A 15,174-nucleotide genomic window follows, 5' to 3' on the forward strand; every position below is an offset into this window, starting at 1 on the left:
ACCCTTCCTTCACAGCATCTTCTAGGTGTAATATGATGCGAGTATCAGCCTCCTCATGTACTGTAGTTAGTTAGGTAGTTACTAGCATGTTGTAAATAGTACCACTGTATTCCTGATCCTTGAAAATGTAGGATTAGTCACCAGAATCAAGATCCTATGTTGTCTAGCACCTGAGTTATTGGTAAAATGACAGCAGGTGGCGGCCATTTTGAAAAATGGCTGCCATGGTTACCACAGGACAAATCTAACTAGTACCACTGTATTCCTCATCCTTGAAAATGTAGGATTAGTCACCAGAATCAAGACCCTAGGTGGTCTAGAACCTGAGTTATTGGTAAAATAACAGCAGATGGAGGCCATTTTGGAAAATGGCTGCCATGGTTACAACAGGACAAATCTGCGATGACCTTATAGCCAAAAATGTTCCTTATGGCATGCCCTAATTGTGTGCCAAATTTCATGCTTTTATCGTAAAGTGCACGATTTCTGCCCGAAAACGCCGGACTACTCATAGATAAAACATAGGTAAAATACATCTACGATTGTCTTGATCTAAGGCCAACGGCGAAGATGAATCTGACACATAGTTTCAGCGTTAAAATGGTTAAAATAATTGGAGTCTGTGGTTCTATATGGGCTGTGGCAATAATTTTGACAAATAATAGCTCGCAGCAACGTATTGAGAAAAAAAATCTAGTTCATTTTTGGAACCATGAACTTTTGTTCAAAATTTTGAAGTAAGTGTAATGACATTCTTGAATGCAGGTGCAGGTTTCAAGGGTGTTTAATAAAGTCCAACAAAGGTACAAGTGGGAAAGGCAAAGTTCAGAGAAACAATAAAGAAGGGTAAACACAGACGTAACCGTGTGGCGCTGCTAGTGTCTAGTAGAGCCAAATAATACTGCCTGCTGGCAGAGTGGAGAGGGGGTATATATAGGCGTCGACTAATGAGGAACAGGTGTGTAAAGTTAATAGGCTGGAGATGAGGATCTCACAGAACTGGCCGCAGGACGAGCATGGCTTGGAGGCCGACCCCGAGGGCGTGTAGAGGGTCGAACGGGACGACGCTGATGGAAGTCCCGGATAAGGTTCGAATCCAGAACATCAGCAGCTGGAACCCAGCAACGCTCCTCAGGGGCAAAACCCTCCCAGTCCACCAAATACTGAAGCCGACCCCCACGACGCCTGGAGTCCAGGAGGGTCCTAACAGCATAGGAGCACCCTCTATGTCTAGGGGAGGCGGTGGGGCATCGAGGGGGACAGCATCAGCCAGGGGACCGGGGGTGTCACACGCCTGAGGAGGGAGACATGAAACGTGGGTGAAATGCGGTAATGACTATGAAGCTACAATCTGTATGATACCTCGTTGATGCCCCGCAGGACCTTGAAGGGACCCATAAAGCGTGGACTGAGCTTTCGGCAGGGCATGCGAAGGTTGAGGTTCTTGGTGGAGAGCCAGACTCGATCTCCAGGCCGGTACATCGGAGCCTCACTGCGACGACGGTCAGCCTGCTCCTTTTGTCTGTGAATGGCACGCTGGAGTCGGACATGAGCTGAATTCCATACCTCCTCAGAACGACGGAACCACTCATCCACTGCAGTGGCCTCTGTCGTGCTTGGGTCCCAAGGGCACAAAGGAGGCTGGTAGCCAAAGACACACTGGAAGGGAGACAGACCTGTAGAAGAGTGGCAAAGGGAATTCTGGGCATATTCAGCCCAGGGATAGAACTGGGCCCACTCAGCTTGCAGGTCCATGCAGTGGCTGCGGAGGAACCTCCCGAGTTCCTGGTTGGTCCTCTCCAATTGTCCATTCGACTGCGGACTGTAGCCGGAGGTGAGGCTCACTGCAACCCCTAGTCTCTCCATGAAGGCCTTCCATACACGTGACGTGAACTGGGGACCACGATCTGAAACAATGTCCTCCGGAAGGCCATGGTGCCGGAACACCTGCTCAAACAGCACCTCTGCTACCTGGAAGGCAGTTGGGAGACGAGTGATGGGGATAAAACGACAGGCCTTGGAGAATCTGTCAACTACTACCAAAACGGTGGTGTAACCATTGGAAGAGGGAAGATCGGTCACAAAGTCAATGGACAGATGCGACCAAGGTCGCTGAGGCACAGAAAGGAGTTTTCCCGCCGGAGCATGTCGCGGGGACATCTCAGACTAATGTGGGCCACCAGTATTTTTCAGAGAGTGCCTGTGTAGTGTGAGTAATACCTGGATGTCCAGTTGCCACCGAAGTATGCGCCCAGGTCAGTAACTGATCCCTTATCCTTGCGGGAACATAGGTGCGGCCTGGAGGACACTTGGCCGGAATAGGATCTCCTCCTCGACATTCCAGAGCACGGGAGCCACGATGCGAGATGGATGGATAATGGGGCTAATTACAGCTGGAAACTCAGCTGCATCATACATCCGGGGAAGAGCATCGGCCTTGGTGTTTTTGGAACCTGGTCTATAAGAAAGGATGAAGTCAAAACGTGAAAATAAGAGACTTGTTGGGAGTTCAAGCTCTTCGCCTTTTGGATGTACTCTAGGTTGCGGTGGTCTGTCAACGCCAAGAATGGCTCCTTAGCGGCGATAAAAGTTTGGAAACGTAAGAAACACTGCAACTCCTTCACCGTGGTAGGTCTCGGCCAATTCAGAACTGCATCAACCTTTGGTTTCTCACATCTTCACCCCCCCTGGGCTGTTCACATAACCGAGGAAAGAGATGGCGGATTGATGGAACAAACACTTCTCTACTTTGGCATAGAGGTGGTTGTCTAGAAGATGCCCGAGAACCTCATGGACATGTTTGATGTGCTCCTCCATGGTGGCTGAGTAGATCAGGATATCATCGATGTAAACGACCACCTGGCGACCGAGCATATATCCCTGAGGATTTCGTTGACAAATGCCTGGAAGACGGAGGGGGCATTTGACAGTCCGAACAGCATTACCAGACTCGTAATGGCCTGAGTGGTCTTCCACTCATCTCCTTCCTTGATGCGGATCAGGTTGTAGGCACTACGAAGGTCCAGCTTGGTGAAGACACAGGCCCCCCGGAGCTGTTACAGAGCTGCAGGAACCAGAGGAAGGGGATACCGGTACTTAATCGTCGTTCACGCCCCGGTAATCAATGCACGGACGCAAGCCACCATCCTTCTTGGCCACGAAGAAGAAGCTTGCAGAAGCAGGAGAGGTGGAAGGGCGGATATACCCCTGCTTCAATGCCTCCTGGATATACTCCTCCATGGCCTCGGTCTCCACGATGGACAAGGGGTAAATATGGTTACGAGGAGGAGCAGAGCCGGCAAGCAGGTCGATGGAGCAATCCCAGGGGCGATGAGGAGGAAGACAGGTGGCCCTCTCCTGGTAGAAAACCTCACTCAGGTCCTGGTAGGCCTCCGGGATAGTGGGCTGAGAAGTGGACTCTGGACTCTCTACTGTTGTGAACCCACAAGATAAGGGAAGACAGGTTCCACGACAATAGTCTGACCAGGCTGTAATCTCCCTCTCTGTCCAGGAAATGGTGGGGTTATGAAGTTGGAGCCAGGGGAGACCAAGAGAGATCTGGTGGGTTGGCGCTTTTATCATAAGAAGTGTAATACTCTCACGACGCATAGCACCAACAGTAATGATGAGGGGATGGGTGATGGTGCTGTCTCCCACAGGTCTGCCATCCAGGGCTTGGATGGGAATGGGAGTGGTGAGACGGTTGGTGGGCGACGCAGGGCTCACAGGACAGTCTGACGCTGGTGATTCTATGCTCCACAGTATCTACAAAGATGCAGTTGGATTCGACGACGTCGCTCAGCCGCTGAGATACGGGTGAAATCCACCTCCATGGGCTCTGGAACAGGCGCAGAGCTAGTGGTGGCTGTCGAAGGGAAGTGAGAGGGTCTCTGGCGTTCTGATAAGGTTATCCAGGCGGATGGCCATGGAGATGAGAGCATCCAAGGAAAGGTTCTCATCTCTGCATGCCAGCTCTGCCTGGACCTCCCTCCGTAACCTTCTTCGGAACAAGGTGCGCAGAGCTGGTTCATTCCAACCACTGGATGCGGCCACGGTGCGGAAGGAGTGAGCATATTCAGCAGCAGTACAGGAACCCTGACGTATTTGAAGAAGCCGCTCACCTCCCTCCTGGCCCTCTGGTGGATGATCAAAAACAGCTTGAAACAGATTCAGGAACAAGTCGTAGGACCCGACCTCAGCTGCTAGTGTCTAGAACCAAACAATACTGCCTGCTGGCAGAGTGGAAGAGGGGGGTATATATAGGAGTGGACTAATGAGGAACAGGTGTGTAAAGTTAATAGGCTGGAGATGAGGATCTCTGGACTGAGGGCGTGGGCGTGGTCGTGACATTAAGAACTATGAACTGAACTAGTTCTTTTACAAATTTGTGAACTAAACTTTGAACTACTTCATGTAGAAAGTGAACTTTCCCAACACTGTGTGTTGATGCCCGAGGTAGCAGATAGCTACGTACGTACCTCTGTTCCGTTCTGTAGTGCAACATTAACTGTTGCCCGCATAAGATAATTAAAGGGATTGTTCACCCCAAAAATAACTTTTTTTCTATCGATTAGTCACCCGATGGAGACTTGAATTCATGGATATTTTTTTGTTTTTGTCACATTCCTAAGCCAATGATTTGATGACCAGCAGACCGGTAGGTGACGGTTCCATTAGGAGACACAAAGAAGACTCTTTGTGTCTCCTACCGAAACCGCTGCCGGTCATCAAATTATTAAAATTTCGGGGTGAACTATCCCTTTAAGGACTCTACGGCTGAAGGTCGAGAGAAAAGGCACTTCCAAACTGTGCACATTGTGTCGGTCACAAGTGTTGTGATTTTCATATCTTAAATTACTTTTTTGATACAATCTTAAATTTAATCCAGGTTCTTTGTTTTGTTTACTTCCGACCAGCATTAAGATGGCTTAAATTTCCTCTAGGTGGATTTCAAAATAAGAGCTACTTCTATTGGAAACTTTTAATATGATTAGTCTGAACACAATTTATTTGCATGGTGGGAAGTGCTACCGACTGGAAGTAACTTTGAAGTAGGTGAAACTAACTTGAATCTATTGGGAAGAAATCAACAGGCCAAACAATTAAGTAATAAAGTCTGCTCGAATAAAATAATCTCCGTCAACTGAGGGGTCTTCGACATACTACTCGAATTGTCATTTTTCAGGGGGCAGCTCTATGTACCTGGTACCTGCCATTTTTTTAATCCGGTACCCAATACTACTCCCAATGCCCTGCGTCATGTTGTGTTGTGAGCTTGAAGATCATCTTTTTTTCAGCAGAGAGATTTAGCATAAGGGGGAAAAATGCAGGGGGTCAAGTATAGCATCCTGGGGGACCCAGGTCATCTAAGTATATGAGGTTTATTTGGTTAAGACGTGAAAGACTAAACGGTCCCTGTTGTGTCTCTCCTTTTGTTTTTCCTTGTCCTTCTATTTGTTTGTCCTCATCCTCCTCAGATTCCAGTCAGGAATACACAGACTTCACTGGGATCGATCTTCACAAGTTCTTAGTAAGCACCCTGAAGAACAATCCCAGGTGTGTTGACACGTACATAGTTCAGAAGGAAGCACGCACATCCCAAAAAACGTATCAGGTGCGGAACCAAAATACGTACATTAGAGAAAAAGAAGAGTAGGTCCGCACACTGGTAGCTCCCAGATGATGACCTGATGAAGACCCTCTCCGGTTGAAACGTTATCATTACATTTTCTACTGGGAGCAACCAGTGTGTGGACCAGACCTCTTATTTTTCTCTAGTGTTGACACGTACACCTGTCACAATTATTAATTACATACTGTAAGCACCTGATCAGGATTATTCAAGATATTTTTGCATAATCGTCAGGATCGTTTCCATTCATCTGTATAAATTGATGTATTGGGAAACTAGTGAAAATAGCCGATCTACAAGCTCATGTGTTGTGAGCTTGTAGATCTGCTATTTCAATATTTGAAAGTATACTGTAAAATGATTAAATGCATGGCCTGTTTTGGCCCCTGTTTTCACAAAGCTTAAAAGCCAAATAGAAATGTAATTTGTATTTGTATATTCCAATGTTTAATGCCAAAAACACAATTAAATTGTTACTCACAATTATGGTTACATTTTAAAGGTTACATTTGCAACACTTGACATTGCCATGAAGATTTCCTAATTTTTTTGCTATGCCTAACATTCACAGGGACAGAATGATGCTGCTGAAGTTTGAACAGGACATCCTCGACTTTATCAGTAATAACGAGTGAGTGCACGCTCCCTTTGGCCCACTTAATGCTTTTGGGTTTACGTTTCAAGCCAATAAGCCATTCTTTGTCATTTCTATTAAATTCCGCATAATTTTCCCTATGATGGTTCCGCACGTCGCCCTGGGGAGTGCTAATGAGATTTGACTCCGGGCTATGTTCGAGCAGCGCTGTTTAAAAAATTTGTTCCTAATTGTCCCCCTTGGTCCCTGCTGAATTATTGATATGTTTCCTCTGACCCCTCTCTCTCTCACGCAAGATGGCGGCGGTGGCAGCTGTGCACGCTCTAGTATATGCCGTTTTTTTTTGCGTTTTTATTCTTTCTTTCAATCTCACACATATAGTCCTCTGTACACGCACATATGACAGACACACACTTTTAGAGATCAGATCGACGACGGCTCTCCACTCACCGGAGTCTCACAGGACAGACCTTCCATACGGCTTCACTGCGGGGGAGACTCCCTGGCTCACCGGTGCGGTAACGGTACCACTCAGACGACATCGGAAAAGACAACGGAGGGGAAGGTACCGAGGCAGACGCGCTGGGATCCTGGTCCGGGCGAGGAACCGTGCTGGCAGGCTCCCTTTGCCATCGATCCTGCTTGCTAACGTCCAATCATTGGATAATAAAATCACGGCGCTGCGGGCGTGGATTAAGTTCCAAGGAGAGGTGCGAAACAACGCAATTGTTTGTCTCACCGAGACATGGCTGGACGCTAGGGTTCCTGACTCGGCGTTGAGCTTACTGGCTACTCCCACTTCCGGGTAGACCGGCATGGTACAAGGAGGGGGCGTGTGTGTATACGTAAGGGACACCTGGTGCTCTGATGTGCAGACCATTGGCTCCCTCTGCTGTCCAGATGTGGAATATGTTATGATTCAACTTAGACCATTATGGCTGCCCAGAGAAATCAGTGCAGTGATCTGTATTGGCGTCTACATCATCCAAAGGCCCACATAGACACAGCACTGATAGAGCTCTACAAGATCATCAGTGAAAGGGAAACTGCTCATCCAGAATCTGTTTTTGTGGTGGCTGGAGACAGAGCACACATCAAGAAAGTTCTCCCCAAATTCCACAAGCATATAACCTGTAACTGTAACACCAGAGGTGACAGTATTCTGGACCAAAGAAAAAGAGTACATTTATGACATCTCAAAAAGATAAGGATGGATTTATGCATACATTCACTCACTTTGTGTGAGTTTGTCATAGGCTAAGGAAGAACTGATTAAATTGTATAAGCCAAATAGGCCAAAATCACAAAAAGGTGAGTAACTTCTAAACAAATTCACACAGCACCACAAAAAACTTGGCCAGAAATGGTCACGGGCAAGGAACAACTCATTAACTTAATTAAGTTGAAGTTGACCAAATTCAGTAGTTGGCCAATAGGGTAGGCTATATGGTGGTGTGCATGGCACTGCAACATTTTGTGAACAGACTGCATTCTGTATGGATGTCTGTGCGCTTCTGAACACATTTTCTAGTTCTAAATGGTCTCAACATTGTATGTCTGTGCGCTTCTGAACACATTTTCTAGTTCTAAATGGTCTCAACATTGTATGTCATTGTCATTATAATAACTCAATATCTTGTCATAACCACTAACGTTTTTGTTAGTTATAAAATAATGATTTGGTGATCACAGTTATCTGAAATTGACGGAACACAAAGCCTATGTTTATGTGGTTATTCTCTCTCTCTCTCGCTCTCGCTCTCGCTCTCGCTCGCTCTCGCTCTCTCTCTATCAATATCATGGTTAGTCATGGTCAGTATCATGTCAGTATCAGCAGTATCATGGTCAGTATCATGGTTAGCATCATGTCAGTATCATGGTCAGTATCATGGTTAGTATCATGTCAGTATCATGGTCAGTATCATGTTAGTATCATGGTTAGCATCATGTCAGTATCATGGTCAGTATCAGGGTCAGTATCATGTCAGTATCAGGGTCAGTATCATGTCAGTATCATGGTCAGTATCAGGGTCAGTATCATGTCAGTATCATGGTTAGCATCATGTCAGTATCATGGTCAGTATCATGTCAGTATCATGGTCAGTATCAGGGTCAGTATCATGTCAGTATCAGGGTCAGTATCAGGGTCAGTATCATGTCAGTATCATGGTCAGTATCATGGTCAGTATCAGGGTCAGTATCATGTCAGTATCATGGTTAGCATCATGTCAGTATCATGGTCAGTATCATGGTCAGTATCAGGGTCAGTATCATGTTAGTATCATGGTTAGCATCATGTCAGTATCATGGTCAGTATCATGGTCAGTGTCAGGGTCAGTATCAGGGTCAGTATCATGTCAGTATCATGGTTAGCATCATGTCAGTATCATGGTCAGTATCATGGTCAGTATCAGGGTCAGTATCATGTCAGTATCAGGGTCAGTATCAGGGTCAGTATCATGTCAGTATCATGGTCAGTATCATGGTCAGTATCATGGTCAGTATCAGGGTCAGTATCATGTTAGTATCATGGTTAGCATCATGTCAGTATCATGGTCAGTATCATGGTCAGTATCATGTCAGTATCATGGTTAGCATCATGTCAGTATCATGGTCAGTATCATGGTCAGTATCAGGGTCAGTATCATGTCAGTATCATGGTCAGTATCAGGGTCAGTATCATGTCAGTATCATGGTTAGCATCATGTCAGTATCATGGTCAGTATCATGGTCAGTATCATGTCAGTATCATGGTCAGTATCATGGTCAGTATCATGTCAGTATCAGGGTCAGTATCAGGGTCAGTATCATGTCAGTATCATGGTCAGTATCATGGTCAGTATCAGGGTCAGTATCATGTCAGTATCATGGTTAGCATCATGTCAGTATCATGGTCAGTATCAGGGTCAGTATCATGGTTAGCATCATGTCAGTATCATGGTCAGTGTCAGGGTCAGTATCAGGGTCAGTATCATGTCAGTATCATGGTTAGCATCATGTCAGTATCATGGTCAGTATCATGGTCAGTATCATGGTCAGTGTCAGGGTCAGTATCAGGGTCAGTATCATGTCAGTATCATGGTTAGCATCATGTCAGTATCATGGTCAGTATCATGTTAGCATCAAGTTTAGGTTAGTGTAATGGATTAAATAACATAATTTACCCATAATTTTCCTATGAAAAAAGTATTAAACTCCCTGTTAAAATGCATCAGAATACAGGAAATTATATCTAATGTGTTAAAAAGTTTTGGGGGGGAAGAACCCCCGCCAAACGTGTAAGACTATATATTAAGTAGGGATGCCACAATCTGACCTTGAACCTATTCGAAATTCGGACAGCCCTGGCGAATATTTTTCGATTATTCGCCCCCCCCCCCCCCCCCCCCCCCCGGGGAGAAAAAAAAAAAAAAAAGACAAATTCAATCCCGTTTGTTTTCTTTTACTGAAACGTTCATGTTCATGTACAAAGGGGCTCTTCAACAGTAGAACAGTATCACAATAACAATAACAATTTACAATCACAAAAAAATAAACCATGTAGTAGCCTGTATTTATAATTGCAGCATTGATCAATTCAATGAATGGCCTACTGAACGTGTGGCATGTGTGCGCGCATCTTCAAATAAAGGCATTAAGGCAATGAAAGGCACTTTAGAAATATAATTACAAATAAAATGTTTCTTTTTCTTTTAAATTAGGCTGGTAGTTAACAATCACGACAAAAACAATAGCATCACTTGCTTATGCATCAAAATAATAAATAAAAATAGCATTATACAGCCTATTATACAGTATTGCATTCATTGAACATTCTAACAAACAGTAGTGAGTGAATCTTTTAGGCTATAGATAATAAATTAGGCTCCAAATAATACAAATGAAATTAAATCAGCTTCACTTGCAACAAAGCATCTTACTATTTAGTTCTTGTTCAAAAAGATGAGCTGGTCGACGTGGTCAGGGTGTAGGTAGCCCGAGGCTACGAGCTCAATCCATGGTCTTGAAGGGCGGACCCAAACACAACCGCCTGGATTTGTGCGTGGCTTCCTATTGCTTCACCAATCTATGTCCCCGCCTCCCCTCCCCTCCCCCCCTCGGCCTGTGCACGGAGCACGCTGACGTCACCAAATTTAGAGCGACGCCCCTCTGCACTCTGATTGGTTAGGAGATAACAAGGTCCAAGACCATCGTTCCTGCATCGCTCCCCCAGGCTTTTTTTCTTTTGTAACAAAAAAAAAAGCCTGGGTTTCCGAGGCTAGGGTGTAGGCGAGAGCGCAGCCGGTTAAGGATTAGTCCTGCCGCCGAAAAAACCCTTTCTGAGGGCACAGAAGTGGCTGGCACACACAAGTATGCCCTCGCAAGTTGTGCCAACCTCTCGTACTTTGTCTCATTTACTCTCCACCAATCGAGGGGATTCAAATGGGGGGCGATGCACTTTTCGTCACAGTAGTGATTAAATTCCATTTCAGGCGTTAAAGGTGTCTCAGAGTGGTATTCCTCGCCAAACAATGTTAGCATTGCAGACTTGTTGTTGTCGCGTCGTGGTCTCTTAGCCGCTTCTGCAGACGCCCCCGCTGATTCAGAGGAGTCCTCCTCGGAGTCGATCTGTGGTTCGTCGTCTGCTGGCTCTGCTCGTACGGTAACGGTTTGAATAAGCAGCGCCTTGACTCTGGCCTTGACCGCATCCTGAACCCTGGGCGCATCGGCAGCAAACTTTAGATGTTTATGTCGCGGGTCAAGAAACGATGCGATGAACGGGACCGTCTTGGCACTCTCCACGTCGTGGGGTTTCAGTCGCCGTTCCAGTGACACAGACACGGTCTGCTTGTACTCCGCAACCTTCTTGGACTCGTCTGGAGCAACAGCCAGGTGTTTGGTCAGCAAAGTTGCTGTGACAGGATAAATCATGGAGGTGGAAACCCCTGACTCTCCACACAGGGCAGTAGTAGCGCACTTCAGTGACTCCAACACCGGCAGCATCTCCTCCATCACGATCCAGCTGTCATCTGTCAGGTCAAGGGTCCTAGCGTCAGACAGATTTGTGACATTTCGGTCCGAAAGAACCGCAGCAACAGCCCAGCGCTGCTCCACCAGGCGAGCGAACATGTCGTAGATTGAGTTCCACCTAGTACGACAGTACTGTATCAGACGGTGCTCTTCCAGATTTGGTTGATCACCCTGAATCAGAATGAGAATCAGAATTAGCTTTATTGTCACATCATAGGTTTACAAAAGTAAAACAAAAAACATGTGTTTTTATGCAAGCATCGTTTTTGTTACTTCCATAAAAAATAGGGGGGGGGGGGGCAAAGAAAGAAAGAAATAAACCTGTTTTTTCTTGAGCGCCTGTGTTGCTACTGTGCTGTGGTTGAAATGTGACACAAGTCGACTGGCACCGGCGACAATGTGATGTATGGACTTCAGCTTGAATCCATCATTTATTGCGAGTTGGAGTGTATGGGCAAAACATGGACTTGAATCCCAATCAGAGTAGTCCTTGTTGGCGAGAGTAACATTGCTCGCGTTATCATGCACACACGCAGTGACTTTACCCGCTATCCCCCAGGACTCGGTGGCAGTGCGGAGCCCCTCGGCTATATTCTCTGCCGTGTGCCTTTCGGGCATGGCACGGGTCTGCAAAACCGCACTCTTCATCTCCCATTCACTATCGATATGATGGCAGGTTATGGTAACATAAGCTTCAGTTGTGAGTGCCGTCCACCCGTCTGTGGTTATCGACACCTTTCTGGCAGTTGATAAGCTGCTGCGCAGATCTTCTGCCTTTTCATCATACAGCTTTTCAATTCGTTTGGTCATTGTAGTACGGCCCGGGACCCTGTACTCAGGTTCCACGCATGCCATAAGCTCACGGAAACCCCCGCCTTCCACGAAACTTATTGGCAGCATGTCCTTCACTATCATTTTTGTTATAAGTGTAGTAATGTCGCCTGCACGCTGTCCATCACAACGACGTGGCCCTGACGTGTAGTTGGTAATGGACGTCTGTCCAGCGTCTTTCTCTGACGTCTCTTTGGCATGTTTCGCACTCAAATGCGTTCTCACTGTAGACGTCGAGCAGTGGTAGGCCAAAATCTTTTCGCAGAGCTTGCATTTGACTTCATTTGGATTTAACAATTCGAAGTAGTTCCACGAGGAACTCTTCTTTGAGTTTGGACGTGCCGCTCTCTTAATTTTTTTGTTGTGTTGCTTCTCATTGTTCTGTATCGCCTCTCAATCAATCGCACGTGTGACTGAGAGGGGGAGGGGAGGGGTCAGTGTGTGGCTGCAGCAGCACTCAGTCTGCACAGACAGCGCAGCTGGCTTCCTCCACTTTTCCGCCATTTACAATTATTAAGACTATAATATTACTATTATTAGTTAGTATTAGCATATATGTTGATTGAAAAACTAAGGCATACAAAAGTAAAAAGTAAAAAAAAAAATCTTAAATAATAATTAAAAAAATATATAATTAAAATCGAATTTTAAAAATAATTTTCGAATATGGAGACTGTAACGAATATTCGCAAATTCGAAAAATCGGTGGCATCCCTAATATTAAGGTCGGGTCTATAATGCATTATAACCACATGTATAATGCACTTATAAGGCCTTATAACACTTTTCATAATCATGCATAACAACTTATAAAAAGGTTTATTAAGTATTATAATTTATAATAATACAATGTATTAGTGTTGGTCATAATGCATTATAAACTCAGTGTAACAACACATTAAAACTACCAGGTAACATTTGACTATAATGCATTATAATCACATTTATAATGCATTGGATTATAATGGATTATAATGCACGTATAATGCTTCATAACACTCGTTATAAATGTTTATAATTATGCATAACAACTTTTTAACTTACTAAGTTAAGGTAGTTATAATGTGCTGTTCCACTCAGCTCATAATGCATTATGACCAGCACATCGCGTTATAAAAGTTGTCATACTTGATTATAAACATTTATAACGAGTATTATAATTCCATATAAGCGCACTATAATGAATTATAAGTGTGATTATAATGCATCATAGACATTTTTAAGTGTGTGTGTGTGGGCGGGGGTAGTCTACCTTTGGGGGATACCTTAGGGAGCACGGGGCAACCCACAGGTGACCCCACATTACATTATGGAGGGGCCATATGTGATGCTGAAGGAACATAGGGCTGAGGGAACATAGGGCCTAATTTGGGTTGAGGGAACAGAGGGTTGAGGGAATATAGGGTTAAGGGAACATAGGGCCTAATGGGAAGTAAGTGCCTTGAAAGTCTGCTGAGAGACTATATCTGCTCTGTGCTGCCCGGCACACTGGACCCATGGCAATTTGCATATCCACAGACGCTGCAGTTGCCCTGGCTCTCCATTCTGCACTCACCCACCTGGATAAGGGGAAGGAACAGATATGTTTGGATGCTCTTTGTGGATTATAGCTCGGCTTTTAACACCATTGTCCCCACCAGACTGGACACGAAGCTGAAGGACCTGGGCCTGCACACGTCCACGTGCAGTTGGATACTGGACTTCCTATCGGGCCGACGTCAGGTGGTGAGAATGGGCAACATTACATTGGACCCTTTGACCCTCAACACAGGAGCCCCCCAGGGCTGTGTGCTGACTCCTCTCCTCTACTCCCTGTACACCTTCGACTGCGCAGGCACACACAGCTCTAATGTCATCATCAAGTACACAGATGACACAACTGTGATGGGCCTGATTGACAATGATGACGAGACGGCCTACAGAGCAGAGATCGGTGCACTGACATAGTGGTGCCAGGAGAACAACCTTGCTCTCAACGTCGATAAGACCAAGGAGATCATCGTGGACTTCAGAAGGCTGGAGAGAGAGCACGCACCCATCCACATCAATGGTGTTGCAGTGGAACAGGTCGATGAATTTAAGTACCTTGGAATAAACATTTCGAGGGACCTGAAGTGGGCAACGCATACCACACAGGTGGTGAAAAAGGCCCAACAACGGCTCTACTGCCTCCGGCGTCTGAAAACGTTCAGGATGAACCCCCACATCCTCAGGGCGTTCTACAGCAGCACCATCGAGAGCATCCTGACGAGTGGCACCACCGCCTGGTTTGGAAACTCTACCACAGCCGAACGCAAGGCACTACAGAGAGTGGTGAGAACGGCGCAGCGCATCGTGGGCGGTGAGCTTCCCCCTCTCCAGGTCATACATGGGAAACGATGTGTGGCTAAGGCCGGAAGCATCAGCAGGGACATTTACCACCCCAGCCATGGTCTGTTCAAGTCGCTGCGGCACCCACGGCCAGGCAAGCGATGGAGGAGCATCGGGAGCAGCACCACTAGACTCTGGAACAGCTTTTATCCAGCAGTAATAAGACTGTTGAATGAGAACTAAGCTTGTGGACACTGTGCACTGAACTCACTGAACTGTGTTTTTAATGCACAGATGATCTGATCTATGTCTATGTTTTAATTGGACTCCCATTACAGACACATTCTTCCCTTAAATTATTATGTACATTAGCCACTCTCTTAAATGCACTTTACTGTACTTCTATTCTGCATTAATGGGCCTGCACAATTAAGAATTTCACCCATATTACCTGTAATATGATGTGACAATAAAGTTTGATTCTGATTCTGATTCTGATTCTGATTCTCTCTCTCTCTCTCTCTCTCTCTCTCTCTCTCTCTCTCTCTCTCTCTCTCTCCGTTCCTTAACGCCCTCAGAAGCTGGAAGAGAAAGTTCTGCCCGATGAACTCCTATCACAGAATGCTGCTGCACCGAGTGGCTGCCTACTTTGGCCTAGACCACAACGTCGATCCAACCGGGAAATCTGTAATCATCAACAAAACTAGCAAAACAAGAATGTGAGTAATATCTTGCTTACACGCATGCACGCACGCACGCACGCACGCACGCACGTGCACACACACACACACACACA

General features: G+C 45.8%; 1 protein-coding gene across 1 annotated transcript in view; it reads left to right on the forward strand.

Moving 5' to 3' along the window:
- The window catches only part of LOC308077529 (R3H domain-containing protein 1-like), a gene marked incomplete at both ends in the record, with an annotated part of 59,644 nt that overhangs the window by 9,963 nt on the left and 34,507 nt on the right, over window positions 1-15,174 (forward strand). Inside the window, 3 exons of the mRNA XM_080418277.1 lie at window positions 5,478-5,556; window positions 6,204-6,263; window positions 14,957-15,097. Of these exons, the coding sequence (XP_080274403.1) occupies window positions 5,478-5,556; window positions 6,204-6,263; window positions 14,957-15,097 (280 nt within the window). The remainder of the gene's footprint in view (window positions 1-5,477; window positions 5,557-6,203; window positions 6,264-14,956; window positions 15,098-15,174) is intronic.

Source organism: Gymnoscopelus braueri (genome assembly GCF_963280865.1).
Source record: "Gymnoscopelus braueri genome assembly, chromosome: 21".
Classification (NCBI taxonomy): domain Eukaryota; kingdom Metazoa; phylum Chordata; class Actinopteri; order Myctophiformes; family Myctophidae; genus Gymnoscopelus; species Gymnoscopelus braueri.